The sequence below is a fragment of the Terrapene carolina genome, unplaced genomic scaffold (assembly GCF_002925995.2).
Source record: "Terrapene carolina triunguis isolate 2854851 unplaced genomic scaffold, T_m_triunguis-2.0 Scaffold33715, whole genome shotgun sequence".
Taxonomy (NCBI): Eukaryota; Metazoa; Chordata; order Testudines; family Emydidae; genus Terrapene; species Terrapene triunguis.
The window spans coordinates 3,547,082-3,574,002 of NW_020698066.1; the positions used below are offsets into that span (position 1 = coordinate 3,547,082).

Genomic DNA, 26,921 nt, shown 5'->3' on the forward strand with positions numbered 1-26,921 from the left:
TGCACCCAGCACCCAAACTCCATCCCAGGGCCTGCATCCCAGACCTCCTCCCCCCACCCAAACTCCTTCCCAGAGCCTTAGGCAGGTGGGGGCGGAGTTTGGGGATGGGTGGGTTCTGGACATCACCAGAATTTCTACAAACCTGCCACCCCTGCTTCCCAGCTCTTTTTAACAGCCCAAAACTGCCTTATTTCAGTGTGACTGGTGAGGATGTGACCGTTCGCTTCCCAGCTTATGGCTGCCCCTGCTGTTTAGACAGGCCTGAATATCTATATCCTAACAGATGTAACTAGTATTAATGGGATGACATTAAAAAATAGATCATTTAGGCTGTTTATGAAACTTCCTGATCTATTAGGCTGTGGAATTGTCTCCCTGGGGGAATTCCTATTGCGTTGACATTTAAAATTACACTGGACAATAAAATGCATTAGAGGGGACAATACAACTACAGCAAGTTGATGGACTACATGACTTACTTGAACTTTTCCTCATCTTTCATTTCAATTATTTAGGAACATCACCAAATTTTCCACTGTGTTAGCAATTTGAATTTTATTCCATTATTTGAATGAAATATTCCTGTTTCGTATATACTGTTGTAACACTCATCTAATGCACAGATGTCAGCGGGATTAGTCACATGCTTAAAGTTAAGCACATATTTAACTTCTCTACTAGAGCAGGGCCAGACTGCTCAACACCTTGCAGGACTGAGCCCCTAAATAATGGACTGATTTTAAAAGGTGCTGAAGTACCTGTCCCCATTGGGTGCCTAAATATGCATTTACACATGGGTCCCAGCTTTAGGCACCCTAGTTTGAAAATTTTAGCTACATTTACTTGGTTAAAGTCTCACAGCTAGGAATAGAACCCACGGGTCCTGAGACCCAGTGTCCTACTCCAACCACTAGATGGCTCTTTGGAGTTTTAACACTCACAGATTTCTTTTAGCAGCTTTAGTTAGATTGGGAAAGCCTTTTTAAAGAACATTTAGACCATGAATGAATAACTTGCACATTTGTGTCTCTCTCTTGTTTCTGTTGTGACAGGAAAGACAGTAAGGAAGAGGCCCGAGAGATACAGCACAGTAAATCAACCAAAGAGGAAATACAACACATTATGTTTTAATTCATCTCCATTATCTATTTTTTAAAGGATCTGAAATTTTAGAGTGATAATTCTTGCTAAAGAAAACAGAACATAACTTCAAGGTGACAGAGTCCTGTTTAGCCAGAAAAACGGAGAATAAACACTGAGGGAAAAATTCTTGAATACTTATTTGGTATCTGATTTTAAATAACATCCGTTTGATTTAGCTGATGACCGGAGTCTTTAACGTTGATTTTGCTAGAGGGGAAAATGGTATTAGCATAGAAGAGATTCTGAATTTCTGGTTTTGGCACATAATTAGCCCTAAATCATTCATGACTTCAAATAATTTCATGTCCTGTTCACACTGATCTTGAGACTTGTATTTGTCTGACAGCTTCTATTATATTTGACCTAAAATCATTTTAGTGTGTGTGGGGAAGAGATTAGTTTATTTATTTTCCCGATGATTACAAGCACATTTTGGAAATTCAGAGCACAGGAGAAAAACAACAAGTATGTCAGAAATGTCTGACATTGCAATGCACAGTGAATGCACCATCTACCAAAACCATTGTAGAAACTCACTATACATTTCATGATCAAATAACTTATGAATATGCTGTTGTGATATAGATGTGATAAAGTGCATCTCAAGAGTTGCTCTTTACAGGTGGCAGCTAGAATGCTGGTGCTGTCTGTGCACAAGAAGGGTGAACAATTGTTTGGTATCTGATTTGAAATAGCATCAGATTGATGCACCAGTACAGCCAAAGCTAACCAAGGGTCAGGAAAAGATTCTGGAGCTGGATCCCTTGAATAGGAAATGGCACATAATAGTCTCCTGAGCCTAGACTGTGACTTTACAGTCTGTGCTGACTAAGGTATGGCACACAGCTGCAGCGCTCTAGGAGTAGAGCGGAGAATGAACTGTGATACAGTCAATTCCTTCCTTACTTTCCCCATTTGGTTTGGATGGAACAAGAGCCTCCCGTCTAAATGCAGTAGTAAAGCACCAGGCACAGAAAGCTAACTTGTAGAAAGACACTTATTCAAAAGACTTAGCTGCCTGTCTACCATCCATTGACTCTGTGGAAGCTAGTCCTGGTCTGAACAAGCCAAATAAGCTGAAACATCTTCATGTTTGCCCACAAGAACAGAGCCATCCGGCAGCACAGCGGATGATGCAATGAGCATGTATGTACCGACAAAGCAAAACACAACTGACAATCTGGACAGTATCCCTTTAAAATTGGATTACAGTATGCTTCCAGTTACTGTGTTTCTTCTTTCTAGGTTTCACATTTTCACTTAGACATATCAATGTTGCAGTGTCAGAGGCCCAGATCCTCAAAGGTATTTAGACTCCTAACTCCCAACGAAATTAGGTGAAAAAACACCTTTGAGGACTGGGGACCAGAGTCTCAGTCTTTAAGGCCAAAAGGGACCATCTTGATCATCTAGTCTGACCTCCTGCACATCACAGGCCACAGAACTTCACCCAGCCACTAATAGACCGATAGATTAATAGACCGATAACCTTTGGTTGAGTTACTGAAGTCCTCAAATCATGATTTAAAGACTCCAAGTTAAAGAGAATCCACTATTTACTATAGTTTAAACCAGCAAGTGATCTGTGCCCCATGCTGCAGAGGATGGTGACCCCCTTTCCCTTTCCCCCGCCCCCTGGGGTCTCTGCCAATCTGACCCAGGGGGAAATTCCTTCCCAACTCCAAATAGGGCGATCAGTTAGACCCTGAAAATGTGGGCAAGACCTACCAGCCAGACACCTGGCAAAGAATTCTCTGTAGTAAGTCAGGGCCCCCTCCATCTAGTGTCCCCTCATCAGCCATTGAAAATATTTCCCGCTAGCAGTTGCAGCTCAGCTACATGCATTGTAGATAGTCTCATCATATCATCCCTTCCATAAACGTACCAAGCTCAGTCTTGTGACAAGTCAGGTTTTTTACCCCCTCTGCTCCCCTTGGAAGGCCATTGCAGAACTTCCCTCCTCTGATGGTTAGAAACAGTCATCTAATGTCAAGCCTTAACTTGTTGATCGTCAGTTTATATCCATTTGTTCTTGTGTCAGCATTGGTGCTTAACTTAAATAACTCCTCTCCCTCCCTGGTATTTATCCCTCTGATGTATTGATACAGAACAATTGTATCTCCCCTCAGCCTTCTTTTGGCTAAATAAGCCAAGCTGCTTAAGTCTGGTCTTATAAGGTAGGTTTTCCATTCCTCTGATCATCCTAGTAGCCCTACTCTGCACCTGTTCCACTTTGAATTCATCTTTCTTAAATATGGGAGACCAGAATGCAAACAGAATTCCAGATGACGTCGCACCAATGCCTTGTAGAATGGCAATAACACTCCCCTATCACTACTGGATATATCTCGCCTGATGCATCCTAGGATTGTATTAGCTTTTTTCATAGCTGCATCATATTGGCAGCTCATAGTCATCCTGTGATCTTCCATATCTTTTAAAATAGCCATGATCTGAGGGGATGTGCAAACCTGAGACTAACTACTGGTGGGGCGGAGAAGACAAGATGTGTTGCTTCTCATTACTAATATCTCTTCAGCACTATCCCATATTCTTCCTTCCCTCTTGAGAAGCTTTTCTGTCTGCTTTCTATTTCAGTTATTTACCTCAGCTGTGATCTGGTTTCACTCTAAGGGCACAATCTTGCTCAGGGATATGACTGTGTGGACATGTCAGAGTAGGTCTGATTGTCCCTGGACTTAGTGGAGGGAAGATACAAGAAGCACTTTCCCTCCTTGGTAGAAAGCAGGAAATTCTCTGTCGATGCACCTCTAGGGGTACAAACTTCCCTAAAATGGGTAGACTAGAAGTGGGACCTTAGCACCACCTCTCCAACAAAGTTGGATGGCTGTGCTGGGGGTGGGAGGAATCGTCACAAGAGATTTTGCAGGTTCACACTCCCCTTATGTTTCAAGGAGATGGGGGAAAGCATTGTGTCTCCTGAGCACTTTTGTGTTTTGCAGCTCTACATCGCCTCCAACGTAGAACTATGGCCAAATGCCAACATCTAACCTGAGTATGCATCTTGTAAAGTTACCTAGACAAACCGTACACACAAGCATTGACAGCTGATTTTTCAAGATATGAAACTGGGATGAGTGAACCAGTTAAAGTACAATGAGAACTGCACTAAATCTTCACCCCAAAGTTGAAATCAAAACACACTGCATTTCCTAATGCCAAGTTTTGCACCCTGGCTTCAATTGAGATTGGAAGTAAAAATAACCAAGTAGCGTAAGAAAGGCTGTGCTTCCTGTTCTTCCACAATGGATTCCTGGAAATTGGGCACATACACCCCAATCCTTTGTTTTCATGAGATTTCCACCAAAAAGAAGTATGAAGAAGTATGACAGGTTTTAGGTATTATTCAAACATTTTCTTGTTCTCATCATCTAATGCGTGGCATGATTAAACAATATACCTGAGATCAGGGTTGAACACTAAGGCTGGATTCCTGTAACTAACTTCTGTGATCACATTTACATTCTGTGTATTACCTATTCAACGTTAAAGGGGAGTAAAAATAATAAACAGATAGAGTATATCCCTTAGTCTATTCAAATTACAACTTGCCTTCAGTATCACCTTTTGTTAAATAAGCCATGGCCATGCCCCAGCCCAGACTAGAGAATAATAACTATTTATTTATTTGCAGTGTTATCCAGCTAGTGAACTATAATTGGATGTTTGGACAGCAATTAACCATCTGTGTAGTAACAAGCAAAGGTGTGTTTGGACAGCAAAATGCTATCATGCCTTCAAGGGAGGTTTTTGGGTCAGGGACTGTCTTTTTATAACATGTGCATAGAGCCTACCATAATAAGTCCCAGTTCCTAGATTGGGACTTCTAAGTACTACTGAAACAGAAATAATAAAGAAAAAAAGGAAGGAAGGAAGGAAGGAAGGAAATTATATTCAGCAAATCTTGACCCACTGAGATCACAATTTTCCTTTGAAGTTGGATTGTGATATGTCCCATGTAGCGTAGAAACTGTGAGGACCAGAGGAAAGGGGATAACTATCGTATCTGCCTCATGAACTCTGCTGAAAGCTGAACAGAATCATGCTTCTGTCAATACAGAAGAAATCGGCCTAATATTTGGCGCTTTGGGCACCTCTACTTATATGGTCTCAAATTTACCCTCACTATCATCGTCACACTTCTAGGAAGAAGGACAAGTCTTGCTCATTTACCCATTTGAGCGGTCCCATTGACAACAAGCCTACTTCTGTAAGATGAGCAGGACTTCGCCACAGGATAGAGATTCCTTAGTGCAGCAGCCCACCTCCACTGTTGGATATTGGTTTTGGCTGGATAGACATATAACTCTGCACCGCAACACTGAAAATCATGCCAGTCAGGGTTGCCAGGCATGCGGTTTTTGACTGGAATGCCCAGTTGAAAAGGGACCCTGGTTGGCACCGCTGACCAGGCCATTAAAAGTCCAGTCAGCAGCGCAGCAGGGGCCCAGGGCTAACACGCAACTTCTGGAAGTGGCTGCCAGGTCCTGGCAGCCCCTAAATGCATGGGCGGCCAGGAAGGCTCTGCGTGCTGCACCCGCCCCGAGTGCCGGCTCCGCAGCTCCCATTGGCCAGGAATCGTGATGAATGGGAGCTGCAGGGGTGGAGCTTGCAGGCGTGAAGGCAGCGCGCAGAGCCTCCCTGGCTGTTCATTAGCCTAAGGGCTGCAGGGACCTGGTGGCCACTTCCTGAAGGCCGTGGTAAGCACCACCAGAACCCTGCACTCCCCCACACCCCAACTCCCTGCCCTGGTCCTGAGCCCCCTCCCACACCCAAACTCTCTTCCAGAGCCCACATCCCGTCCCCAACACCCAACCCCCCTGCCCAAGCCCTCAGCCTCCTCCTGCACCACAAACCCCTCATCCCAGCCCTACCCAGAGCCCACACCTCCAACCAGAGCCCACACCCCCTCCCGCACTCCAAACCCCTCGGCTCCAGCTGGAGCACCCTCTTACACCCCAAACCTCTCATCCCCGGCCCCACCCAGAGCCCATACCTCCAGCCAGAGCCCTCATCTCCCCCCCCCCAAAATCCCTGAGCCAGACCGGAGCCCTCTCCTGCACCCTGAACCCCTCATTCTCTCCCCAGCCCAGAGCCCACACCCCCAGCCCAGAGCCCTCACCCCCTTCCTGCATCCCAACCCACTGCCCCAGCCCAATGATAGTGAGAGAGGGTGGGAGAGACTGAGCGACAGAGGGAGGGGGATGGAGTGAGTGGATGCTGAGCCTCGGAGAAGGGGCGGGGCAGGGGCGGGGGCCTCGAGGAAGGGGTGGGGCCGGGGTGTTCAATTTTGTGCGATTAGAAAGTTGGCAACCCTAATACCAGTGCTCACTCCAGAAGGAGACTGCAAAGACAGGTGGACTCTATGATGTAGCTGATATGTTTTAATAACAGCACCACTGTTCAGAGTGACACCAGGAAAGGACATCTGTTAACACAAGTAGTAAAATGCCCTATAGAAACACTGAACTATTGCCATTAAAATGAATTAATGCTATAGAAAAGAGCATTCTATTCACCAACGATGCATTATATCAAAAGTTCAGGTAATCACACTAACTAATCTGCCACTACAGGTATTTTAAAATCCTCTTGAAGGATACTTGGACACAGTAATAAAAGGAATCCTTGGCCCATAGCTACAGTATATTTGGTGACTAGGGAGTGATTGCCAAATCGAATCAGCAGCAAATGACTGCAAGTAGGTGTTTGCAAGTGCAGCATGTGCAACATAACCGAACAGGCTATGTTAATAATATTCGCCTGCTTATATAAAAAAAGCCACCAAAAATCCTGAATTCTTGTTAAGTGTGGTATGCACAGAAATGTAGATTCGGTTTATAAAAATAATAAACCATCTCTATATTCTCTCCATATTCTAGGACAAATATTTTGAATAGGAGGGACATGATATTTTTCAAATTTCTATTTGGTAAAACGTGCGGTTACAATTTAGCCACTAGATGGGAGCATTGCTTATTACACACTTATGCTTGGCATGTTTTCGTCTTTCAGAGTGGCAGTTCCTCCAACCAAGAGTACAGATATATCTCAGTGCTGATGCCTGTGAAACTGGAATGTTTATTACTAGAATGATAAGCTCACATGATTAGAAGCATAATAAAATCCTTCTAATTTTCTATTATTCCTAGTTTAATAGAAAAAATAGAACAAACTGTGCTTCGATCCCAAGAGCAACAAATTCCAGTAACAACGATAACAATGTGGCCTCCACGTAGATCAGTGGAAACCTCTAACAGGGATCCTCTCCCTACTTGTTCTGCTTACTGTCTGCAGTTGTGTTCTTTCCTTTGCATCCTCAGAAAGGCAATTATTCAATAGGTAAAAAATAGGTTTTCCAACCTTCTCGAATAATATTCTATCCAAATGGGAACATTTGACACGCTATTCATGCTGATGATGTTTCTGATAAGTCTGTGTTGCTGATATTATATACTATACTTCCTTTCTCAGTACTGAAGATAAAGTATACATTGCTGAACAGGGGGGCTGCCCCATAAGCAAGGATATTCACAAGTAAAGAACTCTAGTAAAGCAATGAGTGTCTGGCTGAAATCAACCAGAATAAGTTTGACAGAGTGAAGGGAGTGGAAGGATGATCCACTGTAGAGGGTGCTAGCTTAGGACTTGGGAGACCTGGGTTCATGTCTTTTCTCCACCACAGACTTCTTCTGTGAGCTTGGGCAAGTTATTTAGCCCCTGTATGTGTCAGTTCCCCATCTCTAAAATAGGGAAAATACTTCCCTACCTCACAGGGTGTTGTCATGTGCTACATTAAAGATTGCAAGGCACTCAGATATTGCAGAAATGGGAATAATAGAAATAACTAAATTCTGCTTACAATTCACACTCTTCAATCACATTCTCAGCTTCTTACTTAGGAGTAACTCCCTTTGAAATCAGTTGGAATTATCCCTGATTAAAGACCTCCGGATCTGGCTTCTGATGTACAGGTATAGCAGTTTATATAATATGCAATGTGGAGCTTCCAAAGAGTTGGTTCCTACTCAGCTACTGCAAAGTTTCTATTTTATGAAGAAGGGGAAGATTATGCTAAGTTCCCCAGACGCTCTCCGTGCAAATACCTTATTCTGTAAGGGCTAGTCTACACTGGCAACGCTAAAGCCGGGGCAGCGCTTTAACGTGGCTTGCGTGGTCGCGGCAGAGCGCTAGGAGAGAGTTCTCCCAGAGCTCTAAAATAACCACCTCCACGAGGGGCGTAGCTCCCACCGCGGGTGCACGGTCTACACTGGCGCTTCACAGTGCTGAAACTTGCTGCACTCAGGGGGGTGTTTTTTTACACCCTGAGCAAGAAAGTTGCAGCGCTGTAAATTGCCAGTGTAGACAAGCCCTAAGTGACTTAGAGCAGAGGTGGGCAAACCTCCTGCCTGGCCCCTGAGCTCAAGGCCTGGGAGGCTCACCCCCGGCCCCTCCCCTACTGTTCCCCCTCCCCCGCAGCCTCAGCTTGTCCCACCGCCGGCGCAATGCTCTGGGCGGCAAGGCTGCGAGCTCCTGGGGCAGCGCAGCTGCAGAGCCACGACCTGACCTGGTGCTCTGTGCTGCGCGGTGGCGTGGTTGGCTCCAGCCGAGCGGCGTCACTGCGTGTCCTAGTGCTCTGGGCGGCACGGCTATAGTGCCGCCAGCCACCGGCACTCCAGGAAGCGTGTTAAGGGGGCAGGGAGTAGGGGGGGTTGGATAGAGGGCAGGGGAGTTCGGGGTGGTGGTCAGGGGGCGGGGCTGTGGATAGGAGGCGGGGCGATCAGAGGGCAGGGAACAGGGGGGTTGAATGGGGGCAGGGGTTCCCAGGGGGCAGTCCGGATTGAGAGCAGGGGTTGGATGGGGCAGTGGGGGGCAGTCAGGGGCAGGGGTTCCGGGGGCGGTCAGGGAACAGGGAGAAGGGGTGGTTGGATGGGGCAGGGGTTCCAGGGGGGCAGTCAGGAATGAGAGGAGAGGTTGGATGGGGCGGCAGGGGGGCAGTCAGGGACAGGGGTTCTGGGGTCTGTCAGGGGACAGGGAACGGAAGGGTTGGATGGGGCAGGAGTCCCGGGGGGGCCATCAGGGGGCGAGAAGCAGGAGGGGTAGGATAGGGGGCAGGGCCGGGCCATGCCTGGCTGTTTGGGGAGGCACAGCCTCCCCTAACCGGCCGTCCATACAATTTCAGAAACCTGATGTGTCCCTCAGGCTGAAAAGTTTGCCCGCCCCTGACTTAGACCCTGCACTTTCAAAGACTTATGCACATGCTTTACACATTGTGAGCTCATTCAGTGGGATTACTGATAGTGCATAAAGTCAAGCACAGGTAAGTTTTTGCAAGATCAGGGTCTTATACTCTATTACGGCAGTTCTCAAACTGTGGGTCGGGCCCCCAAAGTGGATCGTGTCCCCATTGTAATGGGGTCACCAGGGCTGGCGTTAGACTTGCTGTGGCCCAGGGCTGAAGCCTGAACCCCACTGCCTGGGGCCGAAGCCTCAGGCTTTGGCCCCCCGATCCCGGGGCGGTGAGGCTCGGGAGGGCTCAGGCTTTGGTTCCCCCTCCTGGAGTCGTGTAGTAATTTTTGTTGTCAGAAGGGGGTCGTGGTGTAATAAAGTTTGAGAACCCCTGTTCCATTGCATGCAGGTGTGACTATTTCCCTACAGTCTCTCTCTCTCTCTCAATTTCTCTCCAGCATACCTGGCGTTGCCTGTATAAATATCTCACTTTTCTGTACGTAACCATGTGTCTCAAACTAGCATTTCTTTTTCTAGATCCCCCACTCTGCTAGTAAAGTGCTTTGTTCCACGGCAAGTAACAGATAGAGCTGATTGAACAGTATTTGTCAAAACAAGAGAGTGACACATGTACATCTTTTCTTTGGTTTGAAAATCATTCACAAACTTTTCGTGCTTTCTGCCAGTGAGGTCAGAGCTGTCTGAATGAACAATACTCAGCCTCTGGGTTGCTCTTGCATTGTTTCATTTGACTATTTACAATGTGATTGATCACCTGATACGGGTTCTACTTTCTAAATGGATGTCTGGCACTTTTTAACGGGACAGTAACAAATCGTTATTCTCCACAGTGCACAAGAAATAGTAGATAATAAAAAGTGAATACAGATTCATGAAGATTTTGGCATTTGCAAATACTTTCATGACCATACAGAGGTCATCTGAATATTCATGATTAATTAATAGCATGGGGCTGCAAACAGTAATGAATTGAACCTGAATCATTTATTTAGTAATATAGCTGCCTTTCTGGTTTTTTTTCATTATTTGACCAAGAGGTTTTTTTTTGCTGGTAGGTATTTATCTCAAGTGTGTAAACAATATGGCTTTCTAATAAAATAAGCAAGTCCTGACAGACATTCCTTTTAAAAAAGATAATTTTATAAAATACATATTTATGTGTGTAGAATTAATATATGTTCCTGCATCAACTGTGTTATATTATTTATGTTGTTAGTCACCTTTTCGTTTGAAATTATAAAATTATCAGGACAATGTGCTTATTCAATAATTCATTCACATATATCCAATTAAGGGGACATATTTTATTTCAGGGAAATAGAAGACATAATTATTGTCATTCTTAACTTTTGCTGTAGTAGTTACAATAGGATTGTTATTCTTTTGAGTGTCAAAACCAGCTATCCTATTGTGTATAAAGGTGAAAACTGCATTTTCTCAGTGGATTTAACTGAGACATATACAGACGAGTAAAAGGTAACAGCAAGTTATGTATCCATTTATAAATGTTAATTAACAGTTATTAAAATCATTCCCATAGCAATAGGCCCAGATCCTCAGCTATATCACAACTCCATTTGGCACACCTGAGGAGGGGGAGAGGAGTAAAGGTGGCTTACATTCACTTTTATACTTCCCTGATTCCTGGGGCTGCTGGGAACCTGTCTGACTTCTGGCATAATTTAGAGCAGCCTTCGGGCTGCTCTAAATTGTTTCCAGTTGCAATGACACCCAATAGGCTGTTCCACAGCCAGGGCCGGCTCTAGCATTTTTGCCGCCCCAAGCAGCAAAAAAATAAAAAAGCCGCGATCGCGATCAGCGGCAATTTGGTGGCAGGTCCTTCGCTCCGAGAGGGAGCGACGACCCCGCCGCCGAATTGCTGCCGAACGGCCAGACGTGCCGCCCCCCTCTTCATTGGCCCCCCCAGGCACCTGCTTGCTACGCTGGTGCCTGGAGCTGGCCCTGTCCACAGCTGTGACCGGTTGGAATGTAGCAGTATTCCAGCCATACCTCTTCTCTAGGATGTCCTTAACGTACACACTACACCAGATGGGGAAGGGGCTAGCACAAGGTCATCTATGCTTGCTGTATCTTACTTAGGATTCCACTACTCCAGAGGAATTCTCAGATAACCAGTTAAACCAGGAAAATCTTATTTCTATATTGGCATAGTGTGATATATGATTATAAACTATGGGCTAAATTTTGAAGTCAATGGAGTTATTCTGCATTTACAGTGATGTAACTCAGAGCAGAGTTCGGCCAAATGAAAGTCAAAAAGATGAAGCTAAATGTAACCATGTTCTCTTGTGAGAAGCTTAAATTATCCAGGATTTTTCTTGTAGAAATTTTGTGAGTTCAGGTATAAGGAACATGATATACTAACATAACAATTAAGTACTGCTAGACACTATTTGGGAAAGAGACAATTTTACCTGAAGATGCCCCAAGAAGTTTTGCCAAATGTTGCAGAGCATTTTTTCCCTGAATTTCTTATACTATAACTTTAGGACAAACTATTGGCTGTCTAGAATGCTCTGCACTGCATCCAGTGTTGAAGGGAAAAGGTGATAGAAATTAGGTCCTTACCATCTGTTTTCTTTGATTCATTTCCCATACTAGACTGATCTTTCTCGTCTGACTGGTTATTATCATCCTTTAATTCACCTGGAAATAAGAAGTGAAACATATTATAAGCATCTTTAATATAGGCTGTAGCTCAGTACTGCCTTTAATCCAATCAAAGTATTTGAGAAAGATTTGTCTTCATGGGAAATAGCACATATAGGAATTAGTTGATATTTCGGATTAGCACACTATTGTGATAAGTCACCAGATAAGATTTACACAACTCTAACAGAAAATTCAAACCTCACAAATAGCTTGTGGATTTCAAATAAATGTTGGTATCTCTTTAAGCAGAAAAAGGAAGTACAAATGTGAATCTACATGCATAACCCCTTTTGGCAATAACAGCTGTGTCTCACAATAAAATGTAGCATTGTCCTTGTTCCAAAATCAAGACCTCTAAAATTTGCACTTTTAAAGGGCAGTAGTTTTGAGAATGGCCATGGGACACTGTTTATACATGACATCCTCCCACAGGCAAATCCCTGTCTAAAGGCGCCATCTTAAAATATCCCAAACTATACAATAAAATTTTATTTGACTTTTAGTTACTAACCACATCTACTTCTAGACCTGTTTTTACTGGATGATGCTTAAGTTTCATAGCGGTAAGTGGCTGGGTCCCCTATGTAGCTCTAGTCCAAGAAAGCAAGGCCTTAGGTGACGTACAGTGAAAATAGCAACTGGACCTCTGAGGTACATTCCTACTTTATGAAGCCTGGGAATGTGCACTGGGACCATCCTCAGTCTTCATTGCCAATTATCAGGTACTTCAATCACAAACTGGAGAGCATGGCAGAACTACCCAGACCAAACTCTTCCTCCTTCTCTTTGAACCAGACTATGTTTGTTGTCAAACTATATTGGAAGTCAATATTTTAAAAGAGTCAGACTTTGTCAGGGCTCGTTCAGCTCCAGTGTCCAAACAGCAGTGACCAGAGATAGGTCTCCCTAGTTGCTCAGTGAGGCAGTGCATGCATGGACAAATGGGGGAAGCAGGACCCTCTACACGAAGGAACAACAGTGGATCAGCATCCCATCAATCCCTCAGCCCACCCAAAGAGCTCCAAAAGGCCAAACCTCAGATAGTCATACCTGGAGTGGCAAAATATTGTTTCCCTTTTCCAACCCAAAGTAGCATTCAAATTTAGGACCATGGGGATGTTCCAGCTGGGAGTATAAATTGGTGATAGTCAGGTATTTCTTTGGTGCAGTTTTGTTTATTTACAAAAAATGTGCAAAGCCCTGTCTCGCTGAATGCAGAAGGAATCAAATAGCATGAAACAGTTTCTTTTCCTCACAGAACTAGGAACACTCTTTTCAGCCTGCACCCCGACCCCTTCTGGGGTCAGACACAGTGCTTCCAGCTGCCGGCTGTCTGAATCTCTGTTTTTTGTCTGTTCTGCGCACACACGCGCACACACACACAACTCAGCAAAAGCTCCTGGATGGGCTCACATACTCCTTTGGTCTTTGGTGGAGGCCTATCCTTGCCCTTATGTTAACTGAAGGTTGTGTTCACTCTTATCAATCTGAATAAGGTTTTAACTCAACCCACAACAAGGTTTCACCCAGTTCATCATAACACCCTCCAACACAGGTTCGCACATCGTCCCAATGAGGCCTAACATGGTGACACCCAAAAACTCATGCCAAACACAAAGAAAAGAAATACTTTAACAAGTTACAAGTCATACAACTATACTTAACTATTTACATATACACAGTGTCCTTCTGTCAGGACAGTTTTAAATCACGTACATAAAAGAATTTTATTCCCACCCAAATCTCTTTGGGGCTTTTCTCTGTATTTCCTATTAGTGTCTAACAACCCCTGCCCATTCTGCTTTAAAATGGGGAATTCATCCCTGTGACAACTTTTTCAGTTTCAATTTCCAAAGCTATATTCTCAGATTCGGGAGGCAGCCTACCTGAAATTCTGCCCTTCAAACCACAAGCACTAGCATCTGTGTCCAATATGAAAAGGGTTTTGAAACATGGATAGACCAAGACAGAAGCAGCCCCCAGAGCTGTTTCCTACTCTGAAATGCTAAATCACACCCTGCTGACCAAGTTTCTCTTTCTTACTATTTACTGCTTGTCAGAAACATTCAGCACACAAACAAGGATCAGTTCTTGCTTCAGACCTGCAAGAGATTTGGCAGCTAAGATTCCCCCCAAGACCCTGCATCTGCAAACAGGTTTCAATCACTTTCCATCTTTCCCTTGCTGGAAAGCCACCTCAGCATGTAGTGGTTATAATACTTTCTACCCTGGGGGTAGGGCAATTCATTCATTGCAATCGTAAGAACAAGAGAACATAAGAATGGCCATACTGGGTCAGATCAATGGTCCATCTAGCCCAGTAACCTGTCTTCTGACAGTGGCCAATATCAGATGCTTCAAAGGGAATGAACAGAACAGGGAAATTATCAAGTGATCCATCCCCAGTTGTTCAGTCCCAGTATCTGGCAGTAAGACACTTAGGGACACTCCAAGCATAGGGTTGTGTCCCTGGTCATCTTGGCTAATAGCCATTGATGTACTTATCTAATTCTTTTTTGAACCCACTTATAGTTTTGACCTTCACAATATCCCCTGGCAATGAGTTCCACAGGTTGACTGTGCATTGTGTGAAGAAATACTTCCTTTTGTTGATTTTAAACTTGCTGCCTCATAATTTCATTAGATAACCCCTGGTTCTTGTGTTATGTGAAGGTGTAGATAACACTTTCCTATTCACTTTTACCCCACCATTCATGATTTAATGGATCTCTATCCCATCCCCCCTTAGTCATCTCTTTTGCAAGCTGAATAGTCCCGGCCTTTTCAATCTCTCCTCATAAGGAAGCTGTTCCGTATTCCAATCATATTTATTGCCCTTCTCCGTACCTTTTCCATTTCTAATATATCTTTTTTGAGATGGTGCCACCAAAAAACTGCACACAGTATTCAAGGTGTGGGCGTACCATGAACACTAATTACCTACAAACCATTTGTCTCACCTAGGCCATATCTTTAAAGGGAATTTACATGGACTGAATTTGCAAGACACCTTTCCAGGTATGTATTACACAGTTACTAGCCATAAATGAAATCCAAGCCAATTAATAACTCATCCACTATTTCAGCCACCCAGACTTCTTGCTCAAATGCCAGAGTTCTAATCTTCAAACTCAATTTTCAGCTGGGTGCCCTTGCCCCAGCCACTGTCTCCATTTGAGACCAGTTAGGCAGTTCAGTTTTGGATCCCCTATTGCCTAGACTTGTGTCTGGTTTAATAACTGGTGTGTTTGAGACCAAGTGAATTATTCCTGTACACATCACAGCTCCTATTACTCCTTCAATAGCCAGACCCCCACTATTGTTGTTTAACTGCCCAGATCTAAACAAAAACGGTGGGGCCGATCCATGTATTGCCAAATTTTGCCCATTCAGGTTGGACATTCCTCCATTTTCTGAACTGGGAGAGAGGCTTTCACTAGATGCTTGCAACAATCTGTCTTGGCCTGCCTTAAATTTATTACAATCCTCCTTTTTGTGGCTAGTTTCTTCACAGTACCAGCACTTGACTGTTTTCTTTAATTTTTGCATTATTGCCAGTTTCCCTTTTTTTACAAAGAGAATTTATCATTTGTTCTAATCATTCAATAAGGTCATGAACCAGATTAGGATCCCCTCTTCCATCAGACATATTAGACACAGATCTCTACTTACAGGCCTCACAGAGATCAGCTTCCATCCTCCTCAATTAGTGGTTGCTTCCTCTTCTGGTGCACTGCTGCAAGGAAAGATTCAAGTTCTGTGGCAAATTCCACAGACTATTGAGTGTCTTTGGCCTCTTTTTGCTGCTTTTGATCTGCAAGTCCAAGCCCAGCTGAGCATCTACAAACTGGTCAATTGCCAATTTATCCTGGGTATGCCAGGAACACGAGCGTCCACAGGTCCTCTGCCAGTTCAGGTGAGGTTTCTTCTTTCTCTTTCCTTCTAACTCTTAGCTGTCCCCGTGCCAGCTCAGATTGATGGCTAGCTCTAAACTGCATGTCAAAGGCTTGTGCAGGTCTGGATAATTCGATCTGTTTTCTGAGATAGGTTGTGCAGTACCCTAAGAGCTGGGCCACTCAAGCTGGCTACAAGAATCTACCTTTCTGTCCAGCCATTCATTTGAGCTATAATGTTGAATTGAGCCAAAATAAGCCTCCCAAGGAGTTTTCCACTCAGAAATAGTGGGCTTTTGCATTATTTGAGCTGGGACAGCCCAACCTTTCCCCTCTGGGCCTCTGTGGGTTACAAATAGGGTAGGAAATGATGATAGATATCTCACCCAAGCTCTGACTGTCTCAATTCCTCATCCAGGCAGCTGCCTTCCACTGTGGTCAGTGACCCTTTGATTTCCTTCTGGAACTGAATTTTCAGCTTCTCGAATCCTTGCTGCAATTCATCTCAGTTAGCAGTTTCAAACCCACCAAAACCTGTTAGTCTCCTCTAATTCATGGAAAAACTTCTGGTCTATGGCAGTCCGACTGTTGCCCACCTCACCAATCTATTTTACCATGCCAGTCTGGGTGTGTTGCAGTTGGGCTTCCCAATCTGTCCAGGCACTTTGTAGTTGCTGTTCCAACAAGGATCTTATCTCAGAATGCAACTTCTCACTGGGCATTTTCTGGGAAACCTCCAAGTCCTGATTTATAACTTGTTTTAAGTCTTCTCTTAACTCCTGTTGCAAAGTCTCCAGCTCTTGTTCTTTAGGTCTTGTTTTAATTCCTGCTGTCTGTTTTTGCTTTTGGCAAGTATCTCCATTATTTGTTTCATCTTGGTTCACCAGGTACACCAGGCTCACAATCTCTCTTCTTGGAAACTGGATCCCACCAGTGTTGCCCCTTTCCAATCTGAGTAACTAGTCAAAGCTTGAGGCCCTGGGGATGTCCCACATGGGAGTAGAAACTGGTGATAGTCAAATATTTCTTTGATGCAGATCTGTTTATAATTTAAAGAATCTGCAAAGTCCTGCATCTCTGAACACAGAAGGAATCAAATAGCAGGAAACAGCTTCTTTTGCTCACAGCGCTAAGAACACTCCTTTCAGCCTGCACCACTAACCCAAATACTTCTCAAATTTCTTCCAGAGCCAGAGTCAAAGTGCTTTCAGCTGCTCCCACCAGCTGTGTCTCAAGTATTTTGTCTGTTCTGCCGCCTCCCTCCAACACGGGCCCCTACCAAAACCATTATTCAGCAAAAGATCCTGGGTGGATTCACATACTCCTTTGGTCTTAGGTGGGAACCTATCCTTACAGTTATGTTAACTGAAGGGTGAGTTCACACCTATCAATCAGAGTAGGGTTTTACCTGAACCAATAACAAGGTTTCACCCTGCTGACAACACCACTTATGGAAAAGTGGGACTTTCTCTGGCCATCTGTTAGTCCTAGATTAGATGGCCTCAGGCTGCAGGCTCTTTACAATGATGAAAGCATCACATCATACAATCTCTTGGGGCTCCAGGCATGGGCTTGCTGTGCCAGCCCTGCATCCCAAGTACCCTCCATCATCAGGACTCCAATGGAACGAGCTATGATTTAGAGCTGTCCTCCCATGAGGGAACCTCTATGGGAGAGAAGACGAGCAAACACTAGCTATCCTCCCGCAGGAGGTGAATCCTGGGCACTGCAGAATACTCTGCTGGTGCAAGAAGTGAACTGAGCCCAGCCTCGGTTAAAAGTGGGTTTAAAAACAAAAACAAGCAAACAAAACCTCCCACAGGAGCCCAGTCAAAGCAGGATTAACCACAGATCCTTATTACAAGAGTAATACAATGACAGCAAAGCAGAACTTCACTAAATCACATTAATGACTGGGGAACCCATTGCAGATGATCAAATTTAGCAAATTATTCAGATGCATCAGTGGAAGAAAGAAAATACAAATATTCCCAGCTTCCACAATCAACACTCAGTCTGGCACTAATTCCAGTCCAAAAGACGCTCATTTTTTTTTTCATTTAAATCACAAGCACCTTTCTCTGTGCTGATGAAGAGTAGGTTAAAAAATATATATATTCTTGAAGTGTGAAATGGAGACTCATATTCTATGGCTATATCAAGCTGTGATCCTCATTCCAAGCATTATATGTGTATACATACACACACAGCCTGATCCAAAAGCCAGGGCCATCCCTAGCCATTTTGGTGCCCTACGCAGCCCCCCCACGGGGAGGCTGTGTGGGGCCCCAGGCCTCCATGGGGGTGGGAGTGCCAGGGGGGAAACTGCCCCCCAGCACAAGCCGGCAAAGCAGGTTGGAGCCAGTCTCTCCACTTCCTGCCGCCCAGTGATTGCAGGGCAGCCAGGCCAACCCTGCACCCAAGGGGCGGCGGGAAGTGGAGTGACCTAGCCCCAGCCCACTCCACCCTGCTCCCCTGGCTCCCAGCCTTGGGGGGGGCAGAGGGAAACCACCCCCCAGCACTCACTGGAGGCGTGGCTGGGAGCTGGCGGAACGGAGCACGCTGGGGCTGGGTCGCTCCACATACCGCCACCGGTGAGTGCAGGGTGCCCGACCCCTGCTGCAGTCCACAGGGGAGTGGGGGCGGGGTTGGGGCGGAGCAGGGGTGGGAAGAGGTGGGGCTGGGAGCCATGAGGAAGAGGTGGAGCAGGGGCTGGAGCTGCACTCAGCTGCGTACTTTGCGTATGGGTAAGGACGGCCCTGCCAAAAGCCCACTGAAATCAACAAAAAGACACATATACCCCCACTGATTTCAATGGGCTTTAGATCAGGCTCACAGGGCTCAACTGTGTCTTACTGGAGCCAGTGTGGAAGAGCCAAAGTGAGTGCTAGGGTTGCAATTGTGGACAGTAGCATAATGCGGGAGCAGGGCAGGCCACTTTAGTGTCTAGCTCCTCTTTGCCAAACCATTTAAAGGCCAATCACAATCTGGTCCACAGTGGGTGCAGTTAAAATCTTGATACACTGTGTAGATTTACTGTAGCGCAATATTAATTGTATTTAGAATGGCAGATCCCACAAATACCATGTGTGACAGGGTGAGTACCCCACACAGGCTCTGGATGGGTTAATATGGCTGGAGAGGACAATTAACATTCCAGGCTTGGCTGCCTTGGGGGAAGGGCCGGGCTTAACTGTGGATGAAGCCCAGCTGGGGAGAGGACTATAATCAGAGGAAGTTGAGAGCAGGAGGTGGCTGCAAGGAGGAGAGGAAGGAACTCTGAAATCCCTCTCTTTGGGACTAGAGAGGTTGTGAGGAGAAAGCCCAGAGGGAGAGTAAACCTGGGGATTCTAGCCTGAGTAGAGAAAGCTGGCAAGCCAGAGGAGGTGTGGCACAGGCTCTGGAGGTGCACACTGAAAGCAGGGCAGGATTTGGACGTCCAGGGGGAGAACCCGGGGGTGTGTTCAGTTAAGGAACAAAGCAGGGGAACTGGAGGTGTATAAAGAAAGGACAGGTCAAGCCTGAGACGTTAGTATTTTCAGTTTGGGATTTTGTTGGGGGATTCTCGGGGAGAGCTCTGGGACACCTGCCCCTGAAATAAGGGTGAGCCTAGGGAGGTTGTGGGGAGAACATCTGAGAAAGGCCATGGTAGGAAGAAGCCCAGGGAAGCAGCAGCAAGCAGTTGGACTGAGCAGACCTTGGCTGCTAGTTATATGGTCCCTGGCCTGGCACCTGGTGTACTGAGAAGCCCCAGGTTCCCCTACCAGCCACTGATAGAGTGGTGTGAGATCGGAAAAGGGGACAAGGATGTCAAAGAGCCCTGAGAACCACATGGCCCAGAGTTGGGACTGAAGATCTGATACAAGGTCTTGGACATTGGTTTGTTGGACTTCTTGTAAGCCTAAAAGGGCTAGACTTAAATGATGACATGGCCGGAAGGTCAACTCACAGGAAGAAGTAGACCACTGGATGACCAAAACAGCCATTGGCAGTGGGTGCCAGAGAGGCTATGACACACATGGACATTAGGAGGCACCCCAACAGTGAGGCCAGCCTTCTATCATAGAATATCAGGGTTGGAAGGGACCTCAGGAGGTCATCTTGTCCACCCCCCTGCTCAAAGCAGGACCAATCCCCAGATAGATTTTTGCCCCAGATCCCTAAATGGCCCCCTCAAGGATTGAACTCACAACCCTGGGTTTAGCAGTCCAATGCTCAAACCACTGAGCTATCCCTCCCCCCTATATCATGACACAATTAACTACTATGTTAAATATCAAGAAGATTTTAACAGTATCTACTGTATACTGTACTAATGAATAGGGGGGCATTACTTGTTTGGGAAATGTAGAGAGAGAATCTGAAAAATCATCTGTCTCCAGTACTTCTGAAAATCATGTTCCCCATCACCATTGCTTTCAGAAACTCCCAATAATATGAGGGCTCTTCTTGTAAGATGTTGCATGCCCTCACAACTGCTCAGTGACTGAAGGATCACACCCATAATTCTTTATTTGAGGTTTCTCCCCCCGCCCGCCCCAACCCCAGTATCACTTTTGATTTCTAGTTCATTGCATCCTTGAATATTAAACCCTTTAATCTTTATCTCTTGCCTCCTTAAGGCCTCAGCTCAACAAAGCATTTAAGCATGTGCTTAAGTCCATCCCTATTCAGCAAAGCACTAAAACGTATGCTTACGTCACATTAAAGTCAATAGGATCTAAGCTCATGCCTAAAGTTGAGCACTTTGATTAAGAGGGATGGGCGGCTGAATCAAGGCATCAGAGATTAAACTTTCCAAGTTTTATAAATAATGGCCATGGGGACTTGGGGGGAGGGGGAGGGGGAGAAGGAGAGAGAGAGAAAGACAGGGTCTGTCTATGTGGAGCTCAATGAAGGGCTGGGACCCTCTCATTGCAAGACTGGGACCTGTCATCAAAGAAGAATGCCCAGGTTCCAATGGATATGTGCACCACCCTTGCAAAATTGACATTAAAATTTACCAGTCAAAACACAAATGTCTACTCACATGCCCTTTATCATGATGATTGATAATGAGAAACTAATGATACTTTACTTGCCCACTAAAAATAAAAATGACTTGCCCCAACTGTGTGTACACAAGGATGATGAATGCCCAAATTAATATTCTTTCATCGTGCGCTCCCTTCGTGAGAAGCCACCAAGGGTCTGACTGACACAGATTTCAAACTAATGTGAGGAGACAATTTTTGAACTTTCGCTGAATATAATTTATTATGAAAAGGGGAAGTTATGAATATTATAATAGCTGGCCTACCATATCACTGCAGAATGGTAACGATAATTATCTTCTTGAAAGGAATTACCAAACAATCAAGATAATCAGGAGAATACTTTACAAGAAAATATTACCATATAGGCATAGCATAAAGGAAGCAGTATTGAACCCAAGGAGATGGATGTTATGTTTCATGAGTCCGAAAGGCCCTACAGTAATTATAACTCAAAAGTCTTTTCCAATAAATTAGAGCACAATTTCTTTTCTTGAGCAAGATACTAATTTTCAGAAATCATCCTTTTAAAGCATTTTTTGACACTTACAGAATGACCCAATGGGGGAGAGAGCAGCAAAAGGCAGTTACCAAAGCAATAAAGTGCATGTCACCCCCATATCATTTGAGAAGTATGTAAAACAGAAGGCTTCAGTAAAGTGTCTTTATCTGGTGCAGTTTAATGGGATTTCACATGTCCTTTCTGTGCTCATTCCCATGCATTCAAATAATGTTGGGGGCTTTCAACCACAACATAGGAAAAATCCTATGCATTGTAGAAAGCTCCAACTCTACTCCCAATATTTCTCCCAAGGATAACAGCTACATATGTAAAAGGAATATCTAGTTTAGTTGTAGGTGGAGTGGGTTGCCAAGTGAGATGCACACACCCTGTGCATGTGGTATGCTCTATGCTAATCAACAGCTCCTGATCTCAATAAGGGGAGGGCAGGGGGGAGGGATAAAAGGGGAGAACATCACTAGCTATCCATTGAAGTCGTATTTGTGCTCTGTCCTGGAAGTTGAGATCTGCTGAGCTACCTGAAGGTTTGTAATTCTCAGGCTGGGCTTTCTCAGTGGAAGGCCCTTAGCTAGAGTTTGTTTACTCACTCTGGCCTGAGTTTTGATTCCTTTTCAAGGCACACTGCAAGCCTATCTATTCACTCAGAGCATGTCGACACTGCAGCTGGGAACGCGCATCCTGGCTTGGGCAGACAGACACACGCTAGCTCTGCTTGAGCAAGCATGCTAAAAATAGCAGTGTGGACATTGCAGCACAGGCAGTAGTATTGGCCACCTGTGTTCAGACCCAGGCCCGCTCCCAGCTGCAGTGTAAACATATCCTTGGGCTTTTCCTGAGAGGGTTATTGAGAGTGGTTCGGGAGTAGTTAGCTAGGCGACATTGACTCAGTTGGTGAGTGGTGGTACATGGCTTTATTGTCGTTTTCTCTATTTCTGCCTTGTTAACAGGCATATGTTTATAAAATGAGAAGGTAATATGCTTAGAACACTTTTAAGATCTCCACTAGTTTCACACACAATATTTTAGGTTATATCAATTCAGGGATTTGTTTGTCCCTTAGTTCAAACTAACTTGCTGAATATATTCTCTCATATTCATGCTCAAGCCCTGTCCCTCTGCAATTCTTGCTCTGGAAAATCTCCCTTTAAGAGAAATAGCATGGCTATAGCAGAGGCAACTGAGGATAGCCTTATGATGTAGCTAATAATGTAGCTAATAATTAAAAAAAAAATACAAAACAATGGGATGTAATTTTCAGAAAAACTTTCTCATCTTGGGGGAGATGTGGGAGAGATGGTCAAAAAAAATTTTTTTAACAAGGTCTATAGCTGGTTTAAAAAAATGGGATGAAACATGTCCCCAAAAAGTACTATTTTTAAAAACACAATTCAATATTTCTACCAAAAAATGTTGCCAAAAGATTGAATTTCTGAGAATTTTGACTAGCTGCGGCTATTATCATGATATGTTCCTTTTCTTTTCCCTACTCTTTCTATATCTGTCTTTCAAGGCTGTAAGTTCTGGACCATGCCTTCCTGCTTGTACAGCACCTAGCACTGATTCAATGAGGGGATACAGCAAACAGGGCCTGTATTTCTCATAAAGAACAGCATAACAAAGGAAACAAGTCATATGTAAATTTAAAGGTCAAAAACTAAAGGGCCAGATCCTTTGCTTCTCCTGAAGTCCATCTGCATCACTGGAGCAGTGGAAAGGGACCTTAAACCACCCCTGCAGCAGTTCATGAGCTATCTTTGATTCCCTCTTCCTCAGTACAATAAGCATGCACTCGGTGAAGCTGAGGATTTCTCCAGACCATCTGTTTCAGCTTCCAGAGTGCACTGTGTACCTGATAGTTGCATTTTGATGCGGAGGCAAACCTCACCTTTACAGCCAAAGGTGCAGCTAGAGTAGGGGTTCTCAACCTTTTTATTTCTGAGGCCCCCCAACATGTTATATAAACTCCACAGCCCACTTGTGCCACAACAACTAGTTTTCTGCATATAAAAGCCAGGGCCAGTGCATTAGGGGGTAGCAAGCAAGACAATTGTCTGGGGCCCCATGCCACAGGGGCCCCCACAAAGCTAAGTTACTCAGGCTTTGGCTTCAGCCCTGGGTGGTGGGGCTCTGGACCCCGGGCTTCAGCTCCAGGGGGTGGGGCTTCGGCTTTCTGCCCTGGGCCCCAGAGAGTCTAACACTGGCCCTGCTTGGTGGACCCCCTGAAACCTGCCCGTGGCATCCTAGAGGGCCTCGGACCCCTGGTTGAGAACCACTGAGCTAGAGCATACAAGGGATTGGGTAATTTTTGATGCAGGACTTGTAGAGTCCAGCTCCAAGGAGTTCCAAGAAAACTTCCCCCTGTGAAGGAAGCAATCTAGGGCAATGGAGGCTACGCCAACTGTTAAACGAGAGTAGTCTGCATGGAACTGCTCCAGGACCCTTTTCCTTCCTTCACACATCTCCCCAATATCTTGCTGAGATATTTGGGCTTGGGACTGGATTCACCCTTTAATGAAACAATGAAAGGACTTACCATTTTGGACATGCTGTTTCTCCTCTCCTGTTGCTTGGTGAGACTCACTGCCCTTGTCTGCTCTAGACTGTTTTTTCCCTTGAGAGGCTTCGAGTTTGTTCACACCACTTTGCTGAGTCCCATTTACATGACCTTTGCTAGATTCTGTGCTCTTACTTTCCCCAGGATTTGGTTCTTTGCTGTTTTCTGACTTGGATGTCGTGGTATCCTCGGCTGGACTTTTGTCTTCATTTTCTTCTGTTTTCTTTTCCTCTGTTCCCTGATGAGCATTTTCCTCAGCTTCTTTCTTAGCTTTTTCTTCTGCATCCTCAGCAAAGGGAGAACCAAAATGAAGGGGGAAAAAATCAAGACCATTAGCAGATTTGCCAGAGTGATACCGTACACACTTTTAATCCAATTTCAGCCATGTCCTCTCAAATGATCTTAACTTAGATAAATGTGGAAATTAACATGACAAAAAAAAAGACAGACACAAAAACAAAACATTTAGGGTGAGACCTGCAAGGCGCTCAGCATTGGCCTAGCTGTATTCCCATTAAAGTCAATATTTGTTGTCACTTTTGAAAACCCCACCACTAATGCAATTGTACATATGGACCCCAAATATTTTATAACTATGTATTTTAAAAAGCAAATTAAGGGAAGAACAGTTCAGCCATCCATGTAAAGGGAAGAGGATTTCAGTCTCTCTCTGCTGGCTTCTTACACTCTTCTTTTCCTCTCACTCTTCCCCAAGTTTTCCTTCCTTTCCTTTTGGTCTAATGCTCTGGCTACTAATATTTTACATGTATACTGTGCCCTTCCATCCTGAATGATCCTAAATTGCTTCACAAAAATGCAATGATATACAGACTACACATGCACCACAGATGTGCAGCCACCTCTGGGGTGGAATTTGCCTAGGAACACCACAAACTAGTTTAGGTCAGAAAGAGAACAGTGAATCTAAGCGGAAGTGAAAGGCAGATAGGATAAAGGGGCTGAATTTCTCTCCCATAAATCTGCCATTGGGGGCATGTCACACAAGAAACGTGGCCATGTAATTCAGCTGGCCTCTTCCTACCTCAGCTTCCCACTAAGTCAGCCATCTCCACTATTGGTCTTTTTCTTTCCCAGGGACAGGATGCCTGTCAGCAGAATTGTGTACCTTTAGGCCTGAGTACCTCTATCATTGGGCCACCTGTTTTGGCCATAGGGACTTGTTTATGAGTTTTAAAACAATGGAAGTACAGGAAGGGCAGTTAAGCATGGAAACAATCAGCCCTGAGCAATAATAGCATTTCAGATTACGCATGTAAAAGAAAGTTAATAAAGAGCAGTAACTTTCTCTTTTAAAAGTAGTCTGTGTTCATGTCCAGCAAACTGAACCTTGGGTTCTGCTGTGACAGCAAATACTTAGAACCAGTGATATCATTTTCCTGTCTCTTAGGCAGTTCTCAAACTACGCTAATTCTGACTAGTACCACAAAAATACAGAACTCTGGCTCCTTTGGACTGCTGAACAACGCCTACAAAGTGCTAAGCACCTTCAATTTAAATCCAATTGCAGTCAATGGGAGTTGAAGAGTCTCTACATCTATGCAGAAGGTGCTCTGTATCTTGCAGGATCAGACCCTAAGCAAGGGAGTACGAATTACAAAGTGTTTATTAAACATCTTCGCACATGTAACAAAAATTCTTTTGACAACTGAATCAGAGCAATTTTCTCCAGAAAATCTACCAAAAAGAGGAACAAAACAGAAGGGGAAAAAATGTCATTTTTATAAGAAGCATCAATCTGTATTTCCTTGCCAGCAGCTGACAAAAGTTAATTAATTTTTAAATTAATAAATTATGGATCACATGAAAATATAATTAAATTAGATATGAGCCTCCCACACTTTATTAATCATTTCTGCAATAATCTAGTTTCCATAGATGGCTCAGTGTGCACACTGATATTATGCCTTAGGAGGTATGATACAGTGAAGGCTTCCCAGATACCTCCCCTCGTTTTGGACTCTCTGAAAATTTTGCTAACACTTTGCAACCTAATCACAGGAGATGGACAAAACTCAGTTAAAAACGGCAGGGAACATTAATTCATATAGAGATTTATTATGATACTGCTAGAAATTTGCCTGATATTAAAATTAGTCTCACCACATGCTTGCTCTGTACAGTGCTTTTATACCTTGGGGCAGATGTTTATTCTGGTTCTTAACTTATAATTCTTTAATAATGAGCTTTTAAGTAGGAGGAGCTGAGCAACAAACTCACTTATTTTGCCTACACAGTCCAAAACATTTCCCAAAAATACTATACTCAGTATAAAAACACCACACCTAGTTTCTATTGATAATATCCTTACAAAAGACACTACAGTATTCTACAGAATTTCAATTTCCTCTTTGCTTCTGATCCTAAATTGCTGTGTAATGTTGCTGTGCACTAATAAATAGCTGTTATGTGCTACACCCTGACTGTGACTGCATTCCTATTAATTACTTTATACATTTTTATTGTTGGTTTTTTTTAATGTATTTGCAGTGTAATTATGTCTAGAGGCCTCAACAGAGACTGAAGTTCCATTGTGGTAAGCCCTCTACAAACATACTGAGCAATGGTCTCCATCCAAAGAGCTTATCAGATAAATAGGTAAGTGTCAGGAAACAGAGGCATATAGTAGTAAAATGATGTGCCCAAGGTAAAAAAACAGGCCAGTGACAGAACCAGGAATAGAACCCAGGTCTCCTAATTCCCAGTCCAGTGCCTCACTTTCTAGATCCCATTGCGCAGCCAATCCAGTGACAAGTCCTGTGTTTGTAAAGGTCTTTAGAATGAAAAGTTTTATATAAATGTGGTTATTACTA

General features: G+C 44.3%; 1 protein-coding gene across 2 annotated transcripts in view; it reads right to left on the reverse strand.

The window, feature by feature from the left end:
• LOC112104949 (calcium/calmodulin-dependent 3',5'-cyclic nucleotide phosphodiesterase 1C) overlaps positions 1 to 26,921 on the reverse strand; it is a 429,477-nt gene that overhangs the window by 36,906 nt on the left and 365,650 nt on the right. For both annotated transcript variants that reach the window (XM_024197556.2, XM_024197558.2), the window contains 2 exons: positions 24,070 to 24,369; positions 12,004 to 12,081 (listed from right to left, as the gene is read on the reverse strand). In XM_024197556.2, the coding sequence (XP_024053324.1) occupies positions 12,004 to 12,081; positions 24,070 to 24,369 (378 nt within the window). The remainder of the gene's footprint in view (positions 1 to 12,003; positions 12,082 to 24,069; positions 24,370 to 26,921) is intronic.